Raw genomic sequence first — 18,665 nt, forward strand, 5'->3', positions numbered from 1 at the left:
TGATAAAAGTCAAAGTGCCATAAACATGAGTCTTGTCCAGTCATTTGACGCGACATGTTTCAACTTCTCCCTTAATTTTGTTATAGTGGCGACTTGGGAGAAACATGTGCGAGAATGAATCTTGCATCTCCTGTCCAGCTTGTTTATCATCTTCTTGAAGCCGTCTTCGCTGGCTGTCAATAGGAAACATGTCTTTGGCTATGTGATAGGCTCAGTGATTTCTATGCGTCTACGGGATGTTTTTTCGTAGGGAGTTAACACTTCAAAATGAATTGGCAATCAATGGCTGTTCAACGCAGGTGGCTAGTTGTGGCTGATGGGCTTTGCTGCTATTGGACACTTGTTTTAACCATGCAATCAGGGTAAAGTAGGGGATGATTATACTTTAAATTATTGAATACATTTGTCGTATTGCCTCGCCGAGGCACTTTTTGCACAACACTTGCATTTGGTTGACATCGGTGTGCCTGTAGCAGAAATACTGTCATACCACTGAAGATGCGCCCTCCTTTGGCACCATATCGAAGATAGCCCATCTATAAATAGCCCAAACAACTACCTCTTCCTCTACTGTATTTATTTAGCTCCTTTGCACCCCAGTATTTCTACTTTGCACTCATCTACTGTCAAATCTACCATTCCAGTGTTGTAATTGCTATATTGTATTTACTTCGCCACCATGGCCTATTTATTGCCTTATCTCACCTCATTTGCTCACATTGCATGTAGACTTATTTTTCTACTGTATGTTTGTTTTACTCCATGTGTAACTCTGTGTTGTTATGTGTCGAACTGCTTTGCTTCATCTTGGCCAGGTCGCAGTTGTAAATGAGAACTTGTTCTCAACTTGCCTACCTGGTTAAATAAAGGTGAAATAAAATAAATAAAAATAAAGCTGAAGCATCCGTTTAGAAGGTTTTCTCACCACCAAATATGGTAGTGAGAGGAAGTCCAGTCGCAGGTAGTGGGAGAGGATGGAACTAGGTGAAACTGGGCCGTCATTCTGTACATTTTATCATCTGTGAAACATCTGACCAACCATTTTTTCTGTTCCCAAAACTAGAATCTGTTACAAACACAGTGCACTACGTTTTATAGACTTGACATTATGTCAAAGTTATTATTATTTGTTAAAGGAGTGTAAAGCCTAATTGAGTTTGTGCACACGCACACTTCAGAGGAGAGGCATTCCCTAACAGAAATATAAAAATACATGCTACAATGCGCCAATAGGATATCGCTAGCTTGTGCTTGGCCCACCTACATGCTTGTTCTGCCCACTATGCTTCATTTGCTCCTACTGTAAACGCCACAGATGAACTATCTTGGGTTAGTTATAAATGTCTTTGACTGTACTGTCTGTCTTTGGTAAAGGCCTTTCTCTCCTCACCAGCATCTAAGTGCACGCTCTAAGTGGGGACGCTTGTGATTGGTCAGCATCCTCTGTGCATGTAGAGAGTGAATGGAGTCTAGCGCATCTCATTGGAGGTACTGTAGATCTAGTTCTCTATTAACAGAGTGTCAAAGAACAAAAATCTCATGTCAATATCACAATGAATTTGATTAATCGTGCAGCCCTACAAACAAAGCATGAATTGTAGCCTTACTTGTCCATAAACTACTTTAAATATAAGGAGCCAGGTATGTCATTTGGGTGAGCTGTCCCTTTAACTGCGCAGTAGGTAAGTAGAGTGATGATTTGTGAGTGGGAGGGGGCGAGGTGAGGCTTACCTCCAGGCTGACTGCAGCAGGTTGGGTGGTGGTGGTTTCCTAGGTTCCCTGTGAGAGGCGGCAGTAGCGCTGCAGTAACTCATAGATTCACATCTCTCAGGCATTCCCTCCAGTCCAGTGAGACTGGTGTGGTGACGGACGATTCTCTCCCGTCTTCTCCCACAACCCCCTGGTCGTCTGCAGGCCACAATCTGATGAGCTTACAGCTCAGGGTCCCACCCAACACACTGTAGGGAAACAGGTACAGGATGTACAGTTTATTACACAGTTCAGTTTCAGACGACCTTGCCCAGGAAGGAACATGGCTGTGTTGTTATGCCGACATAACGACAATTAAATTATCCAACAATCATAAGTGAATAACCCTGGCCTCCCACGAACAATGATCTGAAGAACTGCCTTAGTCAATGAGCCCAGGGCCGATTCAGAAGCAAACACTTCATGATAGAACGCAGCCTGACAGATTGACAGACCAGTTGCAACAAGTAAATATACTAGCAAAATACAAAAATAAATAAATCAATTCCCACAGTTGTTCTACTGAATGAATGGCTTATGGGCAATTCCACAGTAACATAATTACACAGAGTCAGTAGTACTTTGAACAATTTACAAAAAAAATTTCAAAAACATTTACTGGAAGAACTGTGCAGATGCAGTTAGGTAACAGAATTAATGTCAAATCTCCCTCAAGTTTACTTATGCGACCACGTTTTCCAAAAACTCTGTTAAAAAAGGTGCACTTTGCAGAAATCGCGCCGCCATTTTGTGGTTGCAAAAATTCAAATAGTTTGCCTAAAACAAGCATAGAGAATGTAGATAATCATTGTACCATCTAAACTGGTGTGAAATATATTTTCAATAGCCAAAGATAGTATTTTCATCTGTTTGAAGCCGGTAAAAGAAAAAAAAGCATAAACTAAACTTAACAGGAAGCATAGAAATAAAGCACAGAACAGATCTACCACTTCTTAGACTTTCAATGAGATTTAAAGATCTAACTAAAATTTCTGTTAATTTGGTCTGGGTCACCCAAAAAGTTAGACATTGCAGCTTTAAACATCTACTCCGCATTAAGATTCAAAGATATTTGCAGAAAGAATGGGGTATCAGCTAGGACATGACACTCTGAGTTAGGAAAAAAATACATATGTTATTGAACTACGGTAGGTAAAGTGAATTTACCTCTAGTAACTGAATTACATCCGTACTACACAGAGATTAATCATTATGGATATGTATATAATTCTCGTCATGGTATCCTGAATAGGTATAAATATGCAATATCCTTCTGTATGTTTGGTTATTATTCTAAACACTGCCTATTTTTGTAGGACTATATTTGGTTGGTCCTGACCAGACCAAATCAGAATCAATCATAGATGTCTATGTTTGGACATCACATTGTTGGTTAAGGGTTGTAAGTAAGCATTTCACTGCAAGGTCATTTCACTGCAAGCTGTTGTATTTATTTTATCTTTATTTAACTAGGCAAGTCAGTTAAGAACTAATTCTTATTTTCAATGACGGCCTAGAAACAGTGGGTTAACTGCCTTGTTCAGGGGCAGAACGACAGATTTGTAACTTGTCAGCTCAGGGATTCGAACTTGCAACCTTTCGGTTATTAGTCCAATGCTCTAACCACAAGGCTACGCTGCCGCCCCTATTCAGCGCAAGTGACAAATAACATTTGATTTGTGTAAAGAACAGTAGATATTCAGTAAAGTACATTACTGTACTCTACAGTACTCAAATTCTTTACTTCACTGTAATGTTCTCTGTGCTGTACTTTTCTCTACAGTGCTCACACAATGCCAGTGGAAGGGAGGACAGTAGCAGGTGACCCAACTCTGGTTTGTGACTGCTATGATTTCCTATTGTAGCCAATTCAATTGCAGTAATTCCGTTCGATTTTTCAGTAATTCCATAACATTTGGTAACTGATTCACCTAATAATTCATAAACATAACAATTATCACACTAATTGGTAGGTCTACCTTTAATTGTTACTTCTGTAAACGTTCATTATCCTCCCTCATGAGGGAGAGAAATGTAAAAATATCCAAAAGATGTAGGTTTTTGGTAACGGAGTTACAAGGCAATGTTTCTTAAACTTACAGAAGGCAAATAATTTATCCAAAACTAAATATGTGTTGATATCAGGGGTCTTTCCTTCAACAGTGTTTTGATGTATTTCTAATACCTTTTAGACATCTACCAGAAAGTCTCAAGACCCTTTTTCCATCTGGTGTGTGTGAGAGATATCCATCCATCCACCCACCCACCCACCCACCCATCCACCCACCCACCTTTAAAAAAAAAAAAATGGGGGAAAAAAGCTTTCATTTGACAAACTCCTTCCTATAAACTTCATGTTAGAGCTCATGGCTCCTTTTAGATGGAAATGCCCTTATGTAATGCAAACCTGGCACTTTCTTCTAACAAAAACTGACAAAGGAAAAACAACCAGATGCCTTTACAATGCATTTCTGTGGTTTAACCACCTTCGTATTGAATTCCCTTCAGCCTCAGTTCTAAGACAATCCAATATGAATCTAATGGAGACAAATTCTAAAAATAACCCACCATCACTGATCTGTAACAAAAGTTAACCACAGTTGGTTAAAACAACAAAGATGTGGCAGTGCATCAAATTATTTCCCCCCTTCAACATAAAAGTCAAGATCAAACCAAAATGACAGTTTGTAATATTCATTAGCAGTCATAGATGACTTAAAAACACAGCAGCCTACATTTAGCCTGGCCTTGTAGTAAATACTGTAGCTTTGTAAAGACAAAGCAAAAGTATTGAATCCAGTCCAAATGCTCATACAGTATAAATAAACTGAAGGCATGAGCTTCAGTTCAAACTAAGCCAACATTGAAATTGAAACATGCTCACTCTAAGGTTGCATCCCAAATGGCACCCTATCTACTCTCTATTAGTACACTACTTTTGACCAGGGCCCATATGGCACTGGTCTAAAGTACTGCACTATGCAGAGAATGGGGATGCCATTTGGGACATTAAATTAAGCCCTTCCCCCATTCTAATTCGCAGGCTGGGGAAAAACAAGCGGCCAGTTTGTTTTCAAAGAGATATGTCAGCCATGAAGACCAGATAAGCCTGAACAAAAGCTGCTTTGGGAACAGTGGAACAGTGACCAGCCAGGGGACTGATGGGACGAAGGGACAGAGGGGAGGGGTACCATCCACTTGGCTAGCTAAAACACAAGACCATCAGTCACTGAGGGACATGCTTGCACCTCTTGTACACAATGATAATTAAGACTACTGGCCTCATTGCTTTATTCCAGTATTATTATTTAGCCCAGCACAAGTATTTTCAGCACCAATGTGCATATCGTATCAAATCACCCTCCTTTTCTTCATGGACTACTGTCACTGCCAGGGTGGCTGGATAAGGGTGGAAAAGGAGTTACATTCCTAAATGTTTGGTTACATTCAAGGGTCAGTACTGGACATGTGATCCTGCATGCTTGTACAATTGTATCTGTTGAGAACCCTGATAAAGAACTGATGTAGCCTAGCAAGCCTACAACATTTGTGTTCAATGTACAATAAAACATGTTCAGCTAGCATGTTAATCAATAACATCCACATATATCCATCACAAATGGCTGATGGATACGAGGCAGGCTGAGGAGACACCACTTTCAAGTTACGATTGATTAGACACTGGCCAATAGTAAGCAGAGAGTTAGGGATATATAGAAAAGAGGGAAAACAGAACACTGGTCCATTGAATGTTTTTCAGCACATCCCAGCAGAGAGAGGGGTCTGAGCTGGATACAGAAAGAAAAGTGCAACAAAACAAAAGTCTCTTGTCTGAGCAAAACATGGACAACAAACTAGGCTACTTCCACAGCGCGTTCCAGCAATGTCTGCTAGAAAATGCATCTGTACAGTTGTGGCCAAAAGTTAATAGAATGACAAATATTAATTTTCACAAAGTTTGCTGCTTCAGTGTCTTTACATATTTTTGTCAGATGTTACTATGGAATACTGAAGTATAATTACAAGCATTTTATAAGTGTCAAAGGCTTTTATTGACAATGACATGACGTTGATGCGAAGAGTCAATATTTGCAGTGTTGACCTTTCTTTTTCAAGACCTCATCTGATCTGACTGATGGCAGTCCATTCTTGCATAATCAATGCTTGGAGTTTGTCAGAATTTATGGGTTTTTGTTTGTCCAACCGCGTCTTGAGGATTGACCACACGTTCTCAATGGGATTAAGGTCTGGGGAGTTTCCTGGCCATGGACCCAAAATATCAATGTTTTGTTCCCCGAGCCACTTAGTTATCACTTTTGCCTTATGGCAAGGTGCTCCATCATGCTTGAAACGGCATTGTTCGTCACCAAACTGTTCCTGGATGGTTGGGAGAAGTCGCTCTCGGAGGATGTGTTGGTACCATTCTTTATTCATGTCTGTGTTCTTAGGCAAAATCGTGAGGGAGCCCACTCCCTTGGCTGAGAAGCAACCCCACACATGAATGGTCTCAGGATGCTTTACTGTTGGCATGACACAGGACTGATGGTAGCGCTCACCTTGTCAATCGGAAAGGGGATTCAGAGAAAATGACTTTACCCCAGTCCTCAGCAGTCCAATCCCTGTACCTTTTGCAGAATATCAGTCTGTCCCTGATGTTTTTCCTGGAGAGAAGTGGCTTCCTTGCTGCCCTTCTTGACACCAGGCCATCCTCCAAAAGTCTTCGCCTCACTGTGTGTGCAGATGCACTCACACCTGCCTACTGCCATTCCTGAGCAAGCTCTGTACTGGTGGTGCCCCGATCCCGCAGCTGAATCAACTTTAGGAGACGGTCCTGGCGCTTGCTGGACTTTCTTGGGTGCCCTGAAGCCTTCTTCACAACAATTGAACCGCCCTCCTTGAAGTTCTTGATGATTCGATAAAATGGTTGATTTAGGTGCAATCTTACTGACAGCAATATCCTTGCCTGTGAAGCCCTTTTGTGCAAAGCAATGATGATGGCACGTGTTTCCTTGCAGGTAACCATGGTTGACAGGAAGAACAATAATTCCAAGCACCACCTTCCTTTTGAAGCTTCCAGTCTGTTATTCGAACTCAATCAGCATGACAGGGTGATCTCCAGCCTTGTCCTCGTCAACACTCTCACCTGTGTTAACAAGAGAATCACTGACATGATGTCAGCTGGTCCTTTTGTGGCAGGGCTAAAATGCAGTGTAAATGTTTTTTGGGGATTCAGTTCATTTGCATGGCAAAGAGGGACTTTGCAATTCATCTGATCACTCTTCATATCATTCTGGAGTATATGCAAATTGCCATCATACAAACTGAGGCAGCAGACTGAAAATTCATATTTTTGTCATTCCAAACTTTTGGCCACGACTGTACAGTGCAGCCCTACTATTATTGAGAAAACATTAATATGACCTCATTTTCAATCAGACACACAGAATCCCTCACCACAGACGAACAATTCAGGACAAAGGGTGGGAGCTAGGGTTGCAAACCTCCGCAAACTTTCAATAAAATCCCTGGTTTTCACAAAATCCCGGTTGGAGGATTTGCAGAATCAGGGGGGGAATAAGCAGGAAATACAGAATTCTCGAATGTGGATTTCTGAAACCTGGGATTTTATTGAAAGTTCCCGGAATGCAGTGCTAGGAGTCACTACAGACCCGGGTTCGATCCCAGGCTGTGTCGCAGCCGGCCACGAGTAGGCGACACGAGGCCGGCGCACAATTGGCCCAGTATCACCCGGGTTAGGACGGCCGATGTCCTTGTCCCACCTCACTCGAGCGACTACTTGTGGCGGGCCAGGCGCATGCACGCGGCCTTCGGTCGCCAGCTGTACGGCGTTTCCGCCGACACATTGGTGCGGCTGGCTTCCGGGCTAAGCAAGCAGTGTCAAAAAGCAGTGCGGCTTGGCGGGGGTCGTGTTTCGGAGGACGGATAGCTCCAGAGTACTACGGGAGTTGCAGCGATGGGAAAAGAATAACTACTAATTGGATAACACGAAAAAGGCGTAAAAAGCTACCCAAAAAATTTGAGGTGAAAGGGAGACAGTAGGACTTTAAAGATCCAACCTTTTTAATTTTTACTGTTGAAAAGCCATCTCAAGTATAAATAGTGAAGTATACACACTAAGGGAAAAAAATTGATTTTAAACAAACTAGTGTTTAGACAACTGCAAACTTCAAGGAATAGGGCATTCAAGGAGTTGGTCTGATAGGAAGTCGTGATGTCATCAGAAAGGCCAGCTCCCACCACTTGTGCCATGTCATGAATTACCTGAACCACCTATTTTGATGTGCCTTTTGTTATGTAAATCAGCTGTTAAATGAGGTGAGAAAGAGACTGGAGTGCCACTAAGTTCACCACCTCCCATTAAACTGATTGGCTTAAAATGGCAGGTTTTTGAGGAAGTAAACCGCTGCTGCTTGTGGAGGTGCTAAAGGTTATTGCACATTACATGATTATACTCGTCTTGCAAATACACTTTTAGCCCAAACTTTGTACTTAGGACTGGCCTGTGATTAACAAGTCAATTGTCTGCGAGAGGAGCTGATGGATTCGAAGGCTCTGTTTTTACCATGTGGGAAGTAGGCTGTTCAAAGTGTTACAGCAGTGTTTTGCTAATTTGTAGTTAAACTTTTCATACGGTGCAGTCCCCACAACGTGTTAGATGATGAAGACCAATGAGCTAATTGGCTAAAAGCTTCTTCTCCAATAACATTCTGAATTGTGATTGTTGTATAATAAATGATTCTGTTGAGCATTGCTCTGGCTGCGTATTCATGTGGTTGTACTCTAACTAGATCTCCGAAGTGCTTCTACTCAACGGTAGGTTTTTCCTCATTTTGTCGGTTGTGGTTTGTGACCCAACTACCAGGCTAAGTAAATCAAATTACATTTGTTTTATTGGTCACATACACGTATTTAGCAGATGTTATTGTGGGTGTAGCGATATGCTTGTAAATCAGGTTTCTCAGAGTAGGAGTGAAAATCTAAGCTCAGTTTTGCCTTTTAAAATCATAATGAATAAAAGTAATGAAATCATAATCAATAAGACATGATCTTTAAATTAGCTCTTCTACTCTGTGCGGGCCAATAACAGAACTTGATAACACCGCACTATGCTTAAAATGCTCCATCAAAATATCACTGCATTGATACAGAATTTACAACCCAGATTAAACTGGAACTAGGCCTATTGTCATTTCACTGAGCAAGAGAGCCTTTCTATTTGAGAGAGAGACTAACTTACATGGTTCCTGAAGAGGCGTTTTCTCTTTAGCTAGAATCCTTGCAACTCAACGTTTCTCTGTTGCCCATTGCCCTGTGGTCTGCCTGCCTGGGGCACAGCACCAGTGTAGACTAGAGTATGTGGGTGTATGTATGCATGCATGCACAGGAGTTAACCTAAAGCTAGTGAAGTGCTAACTGAAATTCTTCCCAACCTTCCCCATACAGCACAGCATTGCAGCACGTGGTTAAAGAGAAAGCTTCACCTAAACAGCTGTCATTGGCCACCACAGAGCCAGGCCCCAGCTTCTCCACTTACAGACACATGTGGCTGTCAAGGAGCAAATAAAGCATTGTGATGAGCCAATTGGCTGCCAGGACTCTTATGTCTATATACGGCAGCTAGATAATCAATAGTGTTGTAGAGAGAGCGGGTCTCCTCTCCACTGACTCCTGATTATGTTGGGTAGGTGTCAGATTCTCTCCTGCTACTCAACATATGCAACATGTGCCCCCACGTACAAAAGTAGGACTACACACTCTACAAATACACAAACTCCCTACTGAGCCAAGCCAACACACCAGTCCCATGACTGGGACAAGACCAAAGGGGAAAAAGGACACCCTGAATGACATCGAAGCCCACAGAGAAGAGCAGAATCTCCAATGTCAGCAGCAGCAGGAGCTCAGACTGGCCACATTCTGATCCCGCTGCAGCAGCATGTCCCTATGGACACAGGGAGACACTAAAAAGTTACTACAAGCTCCACTCCATTGACCAACGTCAATGCGTGTTGGCTTGAGCAGTATACCGGGGTATTTGGAAAAAGCCACAAGATGGTTTTCAATACAGTACAAAGTATTTATTTGAAGTTTTTCCCATACATATTAATATTTGTAGCTACTTTAAATACCTGCAGTCAACTTGTGCAATACGTTAGGAGATAAAGCAGATTGTGTCCATTTCACCGTCACATTTTACATTATGAAGCTTACCTTAGTTCCCCAGAACAGTTGAGCCAGTCACGTGTTTGTAAATATCACAACGGGAGAAAGCGGGAGCTGGTAAATCCATAGTGTTCTATATGTATCAGCAGTCTGTTTTGCTGCACACATGTGATGAAGTTACACTTGTATGCAATTCGCTACTAAATGTTTGCCATTAGATACACTACATGACCAAAAGTATGTGGACACCTGCTCGTCAAACATTCATTCCAAAATCATGGCCATTAATATGGAGTTGGCCCACCTTAGCTGCTATAACAGCCTCCATTCTTCTGGGAAGGCTTTCTACTATATGTTGGAACATTGCTGCAGGGACTTGCTTCTACTCAGACCTCACTTTGTGCACGGCGGCATTGTCATGCTGAAACAGGAAAGGGCCTTCCTCAAACTCTTGCCATAAAGTTGGAAGAACAGACTCATCTAGAATGTCATTGTATGCTGTAGTGTTAAGATTTCCCTTCAGTGGAACTAAGGGGCCTAGCCCGAACCATGAAAAACATCCCCAGATCATTATTCCCCCTCCACCCAACTTTACAGTTCGCACTATGCATTGGGGCAGGTAGCCTTCTCCTGGCATCCGCCAAACCCAGATTTGTCAGACGTACTGCCAGATGGTGAAATGGGATTCATCACTCCAGACAACTGCTCCAAAGTCCAATGGCAGCGAGCCGACGCATGGCATTGTGAATGGTGATCTTAGGCTTGTGTGCGGCTGCTCAGCTATGGAAACCCATTTCATGAAGCTCCTGATGAACAGTTATTGTGCTGACGTTGCTTCCAGAGGCAGTTTGGAACTTGGTCGTCAGTGTTGCAACCAACGACAGAATTTTTACACACTACACGCTTCAGCACTCGGCGGTCCCATTCTGTGAGCTTGTGTGGCCTACCACGTCGCAGATGAGCCGTTGTAGCTCCTAGACATTTCCACTTCACAGTTGACTGGAGCAGCTATAGCCTGGCTGAAATTTGACAAACTAACTTGTTGGAAAGGTTGCATCCTATGACGGTGCCACATTGAAAGTCGCAGAGCTCTTCAGTAAGGCCATTCTACTGCCAATGTTTGTCTATGGAGATTGCATGGCAGTGTGCTCTATTTTAATACACCGGTCAGCAACGGGTGTGGCTGAAGTAGCCGAACCCACTCATTTGAAGGTGTGTCCACATACTTTTGTATTACATACTGTATCTTATAATGGTGTTTCTGTTAGAGCTCTTGAGTTCTGTACAGTTGCCATTTTTTCCCTGTGCTTCTTACTAGTGTTTTTCCCCTCCTCCGTTCCCCTCCCCTCTGCTCAAGGTACACATACTACTCTTCCTTCAGAAAGCATGTGTCACAACTTTGTTAATTTGCACAATTTCTCTCGTTCACTTTAGCTTGTAAATGTCCACACTCACCAAAAATTACATTTGGTAACTACTAGCTATATTTGTATAACTTTAGGAGCTGGATTTGCAAATAGTTTGTTTTCGCTTGTTAGCATTTAGCTAACAGCGTCTGATTTCATTATTAGTTTGTGCCAATTTTGTTTGCATTTGTTATTTTCTTGTATGCTATGCCGGAAAGTAATACAGTAAATCCTGAGATGAGAGAAGGACGGTATCTGGATACCACCCAAGCCTATGTGGGAGGAGTTGGATTTTTGGAGTAGCGGACATCTTTTGGTAACATGATATCCTCGCCGGTCCCATTAACAAGGGGGCGGGGGGAATAGCTTGCTGGCAGCCTGGCTAAAAACATTGCAAGCTAGCTAGCCTTTTTAGCTTGCCACATCTCCATGTGAAATAAATCTGATTTATATATATATTTTTTTAAATATGCCCTGTCAAATATACTTATTTTCCCAGTTTGATATGCTGCTTGTGTGTTCATTCCCATAGCAGCTAAAAATAGAACATGTTTGGTCAGAGAAAAAGCCACATGACTAGCTAGTTGGCTACAGCAGGTTCAAACATTTCACAATAGCCTGTAATCACTAGTTATTACTTCTAAACAAAATAGACTTTGGGGTTCTCTTGTTGTCTTCTCATTTGTGGTGAAAGCAAAAGAAGAGTCTCTGTCTTCCCTTGCAAGCAAGTTGACTAAACACTGCAAGCTAGCTAGCCCTTTAGCTTCTTACATCGCCATGTGAAATAATCAGATTTATAATTAAATATGCCCAAGCAAATATTCTTATACTTGCCAGCGTAAACCACAACATTATCCTAATTTAATATGCTGCTTCAATGTATTCGCTCCCATATCAGCTAAAAATATGTCATCCTTTTTAGTCACAGAGGAAAAAAAAGCACATGGCTATCTGTTTTAGCCTAAAGTAACATTATCACCTCAAAACAATATTTGGGAGGATTCTATAAGGCTAAAATGTTGTTTGGTTTATTATTTGTACAGTCGCTGAGACTCAAGGGTAGAAGAAAACGGCGTCAAATGCCAGAGCGTATTTTTTGTGTGACAAAAATGACATTGCGCTGTCTGTCCAGTCTACATATTCTCTGTAGATGCTTTAAGGAGACTTTTCTGACCAGGATCCAATTGACAGCCCAACTAGCCAAATCTAAAACTGACCCTTACATTAGGCTAACATTAACCAAATCTAACCCCATTTTAACCAATTTGGAAATTAAATATAGGTTTGCACATCAGTCACGTAGCCCTTCCCATAAATGCATGGCTGCCCTCTCCTTTCATTTTTTACATTTTTTACATTTTTTACATTTTACATCATTTAGCAGACGCTCTTATCCAGAGCGACTTACAGCAGTGAATGCATACATTTCATTATTTTTTATTTTTCTGTGCTGGCCCCCCGTGGGAATCGAACCCACAACCCTGGTGTTGCAAACACCATGCTCTACCAACTGAGCTACAGGGAAGGCTGTAGCTCAGTAAGGCACTTCCTTCACCTGAACCTACTGGGGTTTTCCATACAAATACAATAGCACTTTAAAACACACCCGGGAAGAGGGGTGCGGCTGCCTGACTGCCTGTAATTCGTATACAAAGCTACTTCCATACCCAAGCACTTGTGGACGAGCGCTGTTGAAATACCCTTTGAGGCGATTTTCTAATCTAGTGGTGTACAGGACAGTACATCCAAAACACTAACACATCTAGCCCCAACTATAAATCAGAACGCGACCAGAGAGAAAGCAGCTTTAGTTTAATATATTTGGACCACTAACAAATCAGTGCTTTCCTGCTCTTAGTATCAATCTATCATAACCAAAACACCTCGTAAAGAAAGAAGTTCAAACAACATTTCACTGCTCGTGACTCCATTGAATAGAGCATCCTGATCACTAACTGACCAGTAACAGTTGTGCAATAGCCTGGATGGAACACATAACAGATCAAGTACAGAGACATCCATCCATGATACTCTCAACATTCCACATTCAAATGCTGTGCAGCACACTAACTCAGTAACACAAGTGCTGTCCTGTCGGAAGAGTAACATGGCACACAAGACCTTTGATTTGGTGGTTCTCTCTCATAGCAGCATGAGTATGTCATAGCATATAGACTCAGAAATACCGCAAGACTTCAGCTGGCAACAACCCATTAACTTAACCTATTGTTGATCAGTTGCTACATGTTAGCTTTATTGTCCCAGGCCCCAGCTATCAGCTCGGTAAGGTCAATCTAAAAATAGGGAAATATTCGGTAAGCCAACACACAATTTGACTACTGTAAATCAGATCTCTCCTCAAAAGCTCAAACAAAAATATCCATATTTTTTATGATTTGGCTTCTCAACATACAGTAGATTTCTATTTCAATGTCAATGCTCTAGTTACACATGCAGCCTATCAATAACACCATTGCAGGCATACGTATGCCCACACAAACAGAGGACCTCTTACCTAACAGGTCTTGAATTCCACACCTCTACTAAGAAGTTCACAGCGATTCAGTAATTACTTCAGGAGGGCCTGTGAAGGGCCTATGAGTAGCTAGCTTTCCACAGCCTAAAGTGTCTGTGTATTCCCTCCATTGCCAAGCACAAGGCTTCAGCTCTGACACCTTACCAGCAGACCAGGTATGGCAACAGCCTCGTCTATCTCACCCTGCCCATTGGATAGAAACTCATCAGGGGAATGGGAAACGCATGCTGCCGAGGTACAGGCAGAGGATACGGACATGACCTACGCTACAAGACAGAGCAAACCAGTTGCGTTACGTCAAGACTGGGCAACTTCATTTTTTTTCCTACTGAGAAACTGGATATAGGCTATCAACACACCTTGTACAAACAACAACCATCCCAGTTTCTTTTGGCTTAGTGAATTCCTTCCTATCTAGCCCTTTGAGACAGTCACACACACCATCTAATCATTCACAGGTCTATGCTATAGCCTTTCTTGTACTACAGTAATCTGGAAGCCCACCATACAGTTGGTCTGTCTGTATGTCTTTGTTGCAATTGTGTAGCCTAATCTCAAAGCATGGTTCAAACTTTTCAGTCACACACCATTCAGTTCTTCTTACACTGAGCTTTTCTTTATTACAGTAGCATACACAGACAGCCATACAGTGTTTCTGTATGTCCCAAAACACAGGCATTCTCTGCCATGTCTTTGTGGCAATTGTGTAGCCTAACATCAAAGCAGCATGCCTCCAACTTTAGCATTGACCCAAATGAATCAGTGTGAAAAAGACCAATGCTGGAATGCACTGAGGGACAATGAGCATGTAGGAAACGTGCTTCACAGCACAAGGCAAACACACTGGATGCTGTATGAGCATTCAACAGGCCAGGCTGAATATAACATGTAAAAGGGACAAGCAAGGTGACAATTCAAACACCTAAAGACAACCTATCGTTTGTACTACAAAATGTGGCTTTCAATTGTTGTTTACAAGTAGTATGGCCAAGAAGTAGAAAACAAACACCTCAGCTTTTCTCAAGTTCTCAAGGGTGAATTATTGGGGCTCAGGCAGGTGGAAGGCTGAGAGCAAAGACAAGCCAACGCAGAGCGAGAGAGAAAGCAGTGGGAACAGAACAGGACAGGATTAAAAGCCACGTATCTTAAAAAACACAAAGGCTTGTCACAACCTGTTACACTCGCAGGTCTGGCCCTCCTCACCCACTCCAATCAACAGCTTGTTTTGTCAGGTAGGAAAAACTGTTGAACACAGGGCTCTAAATAGAATAGTAGCACTGGTGCTCCCAACTTAAAAGATCACATTTTGCAGCACCAGAAAATATTGAGATCCAGCCTTTATTTGGCCTATGCCTTTTATCTACTGTTGAAGCACATGTGCCCTAGAAACTATGGAACACTAAAGACTTCATTATACAAGCTAAAATGCCAATACCAGTCATTGAAATTACAAAGTAATTTGTGGAATATTACGGCGTTACATTGTGTAAAAGCAGTTTCCTGTTGAGATGCATTACATAAATTGTACACTGTCTCTTTATGAACATCAAGTTTGTGTGTGAAGACATGCAAATCTGTCATTCATTCACTGCTATGATCATTGATCTCATGAAGTTATCCCTTTACCATTCTTTCAGTGCTCCCAAATGTTTAGACTGGTAAAGTTAACAGGTTGTTAAGCAAGCTAGCTAATGAGGTAACATGAGGTGTCAGCGGGCCGCGACATGGTTTATGAATGTAAAACGCGGCATGCCAATGGAGATGCATCCAGCTGCAGCGCCAATGTGCAATAGAAGGAGAAAAAACGTAGTGCTGGTAACGGCTGGATGGTTTGGGTTAGAGACAAGCCGTTTTCTCTGTAGTAATGATGCAACCACCAGAGTCACGAATCTGCGTCTTAGAGACTATTTGCACTGAATCGCCACACATTCAACCCTCACACACTACCACCCTGCACAGCTGGTGTTCTACTATATCCATCTATTCAACTGACCTAGACACTAGCCACTTTATATTTGTAAATACAGTCATACTTATAGCACATTAATTATCCATTCTGTATATCCTATTGTTTACATACCAGGCTATTACTAGGCATACTAACTCTTCCTTTAATTATTTTTTTATTTGACTTTACTATTGTTATATTGATTATTGTACTGCAATTCTGAGGTAGCAAGCGCACAAGCATTTAGCTGCAGTTTTTATACCTGCTGTAATCTGGATGTGACAAATAAAATGTTTGATTACAACAACTAAATGGCTGATTTTTCTTCTAGGTGCACTGGTGCTCCTAAATTAAAATTCCAAGTCGCAAAGCAAAATATTTAGGAGCATATGCAACCAAAATGCCCGCACTTTAGAGACCTGGTTGAACACGTCTTTCTCATGCTACGCGAGTCTTATAGAGTGAACAAAGATGTTTTTGACACTGAGCTGTCCAGTTGTCAGGGTGCCTTGGTGGGACGGATAGGCAAATTCACCCCAACAGGTGGTAAAGGAAATTTCAGACTACACTAAAAGGGGTTCTCATCATTTGTTCATAAAAAAAGGTAGATCGCAAGGCCTGGGCTTGACGAAAAGAGATTCACCAAATGTGCACACAAATGTCTAAGCTACATGGCAACTGTTGCTCAATGCCCCCCAAAAGTATACGGATACAAGCCATGACCATTTCTGTCGATCTTTATTGACAACGCTGAAGCTGAGTGCTTGTTTTCATGATGTATTGTAGAGTCCAGGGTTCAACGTAAACTTCTCTCACTGTCCTGAACGGAATCCCTACTGGCCCAGATATTGGGGTCATACAGAGCCTATTGGCATGCTTTCTCTCTATATTCAGCTTGTAATATGTTGCATTTGGTTATTATGGTAAGTATTAAAAAGCTGTTTAATATCAATTAACAATGTGAGACAGTCTACTCTTTAGAACTGCTTTGTATTAATTACATACATTTGTTTGTATAATAGCCAGTCATTTTAAGATATCAATTTTTTAAATCTTAAAATAGAACGTTGCCCCAAGACAGCTGCTTCTCAAAAAAGATATGGATCTGGGTACAGTAGGCTATCCAAGACGAATGCTAGGCAACTTATTGTAGATGTATTGTGCTTTAACCACCAAACATATTGATCAAATACAAATAGCATTACTTTTCCACGTGCTGTCTTGTCTTCAAATGGTTTTCAATGGCAGACTGCAACAGAGCAGGTAAATGTTGAACTGGAATGCAAATTTTGCGGGAACGTTAGTGGCCCTGTTGGGTCAGTGACTGACAAGATCCACTGGACCAACACATTTTTACGTGGCCAGCGGGCCATTGTTAATGTCAGATCCTGGAGTCAAACTATTTCTCCCAGTTAAGTAAGATCGTAAAAGCATCATTGCACAATTTGGGCCTAGGCCTACATCAGAACCCCTTAACTAAGAGAGAAAACACACCAGACCGACAAATGATTAAATGCAGAGGGTGACCATCCTATCCCCTCTGACCACAGAATATTGGCTGTCATTTCCCAACGATTCTACATGTTGAATCTGTATCTTTTGTTGACACCCAGCAAGCAGGTGATCTACTTCGCACAGCTGACAATCATCATGGGGGCATGTACTGTCCATAAAGTCTTACAGTAGTTGGGAGGTGTTCAATATTAAAATCAATGGAGACAACATCCACCCATAAACATCTGCTTCAGTTCCATGGGAGTGCCAAAACCTTCTGACTGTACAATTAAATCAACCACTCAATACCATAAGTGGATCAGGCACTTAGCCTAGTGTATCAGCACAAACCACTACCAACAAAATGAGGAACAGCCTAACATTGATTAGAAACACTTTGGAGAACTAGTAAGTTGAATAGAGTGCCACCATATGAATACGTAGCAAGAAAAAGACTAAACAGATGCGCAACTCGGGCATTTTATTATACAACAAGCACAACTTACGATATCGTTAAAGAAAAATCCCATGGCATAAACAGACCCATGGAATCCATCAGCGCCTCTCACAGACAATTGACTTGTTAATCACAGGCCAGGTCTAAGTACAAAGTGTGGGCTAAACGTATATTTGCAAGACAAACAGTATGTGCATGCTGTGTGCAATAACCTTCAGCACCTCACAACATGCAGCGGTTTACTTCCTCAAAAACATGTCATTTTCAGCCAATCACTGTTTAATGGGAAGTGATTAACTTAATGTTGCACTCCAGTCTCCTCACTTCATTTAACACCTGATTAACCTAACAAAAGACATGTCTCAATAGCTGGTCCAGACATGTCAACATAGCACAAGTGGAACTTTTACTGCTTTTCAACAGTAAAAGTTAAAAATCACTGGAGGAGGTCTTTAAGCACAACCACAATCAAGGTTCTTCACTCCTATTAAGATGGGACATTAAAGGTAGTCAGTGATATGACATTGATGCACAAAGTAAACAGCACAGTGGGCCCATTTCAGCAAAAACTAGCAAGGCTAAACTTCTGCTGTTTTAGTCCAGTGGCTACCACAATGTAAGAGCATGATGTGAATCCATGCACAGATACCATGTGTGACTGAAAGAAGTATTGCTCATTGCAATATCTGCAGTGCTGCTCGTGCTACGTCATTTAGCTGACCTTTAAAGATGCCCATCATTTAAGCTAACACACTCAGGGAGGTTCTATGGCTAGGCCATCTACAATCAAGATGGAAGTAATCCAAGACAAAACTAAGGAGAGGTTGTTTTACACTTTGGACAAAGCTGAGAGTCCTCTTCAATCAGTAAAGACAAGGACCACTTTAAATT

General features: G+C 41.7%; 1 protein-coding gene across 4 annotated transcripts in view; it reads right to left on the reverse strand.

Annotated features, from left to right (window-relative positions):
* LOC115162067 (F-box only protein 34) overlaps positions 1–18,665 on the reverse strand; it is a 30,062-nt gene that overhangs the window by 9,953 nt on the left and 1,444 nt on the right. For 3 of the 4 annotated variants that reach the window (XR_003869483.1, XM_029713004.1, XM_029713005.1), the window contains exon 2: positions 1,732–1,958. Coding sequence is in view for 3 of the 4 variants with exons in the window: in XM_029713004.1 (XP_029568864.1) it covers positions 1,732–1,835 (104 nt within the window). In the remaining variant the exon portion in view is untranslated. Of the gene's footprint in view, positions 1–1,731; positions 1,959–9,007; positions 9,113–18,665 lie in introns of those variants that run through there. The other variant, XM_029713006.1, reaches the window with a different exon arrangement.

Source organism: Salmo trutta, chromosome 25, assembly GCF_901001165.1.
Source record: "Salmo trutta chromosome 25, fSalTru1.1, whole genome shotgun sequence".
Taxonomy (NCBI): Eukaryota; Metazoa; Chordata; class Actinopteri; order Salmoniformes; family Salmonidae; genus Salmo; species Salmo trutta.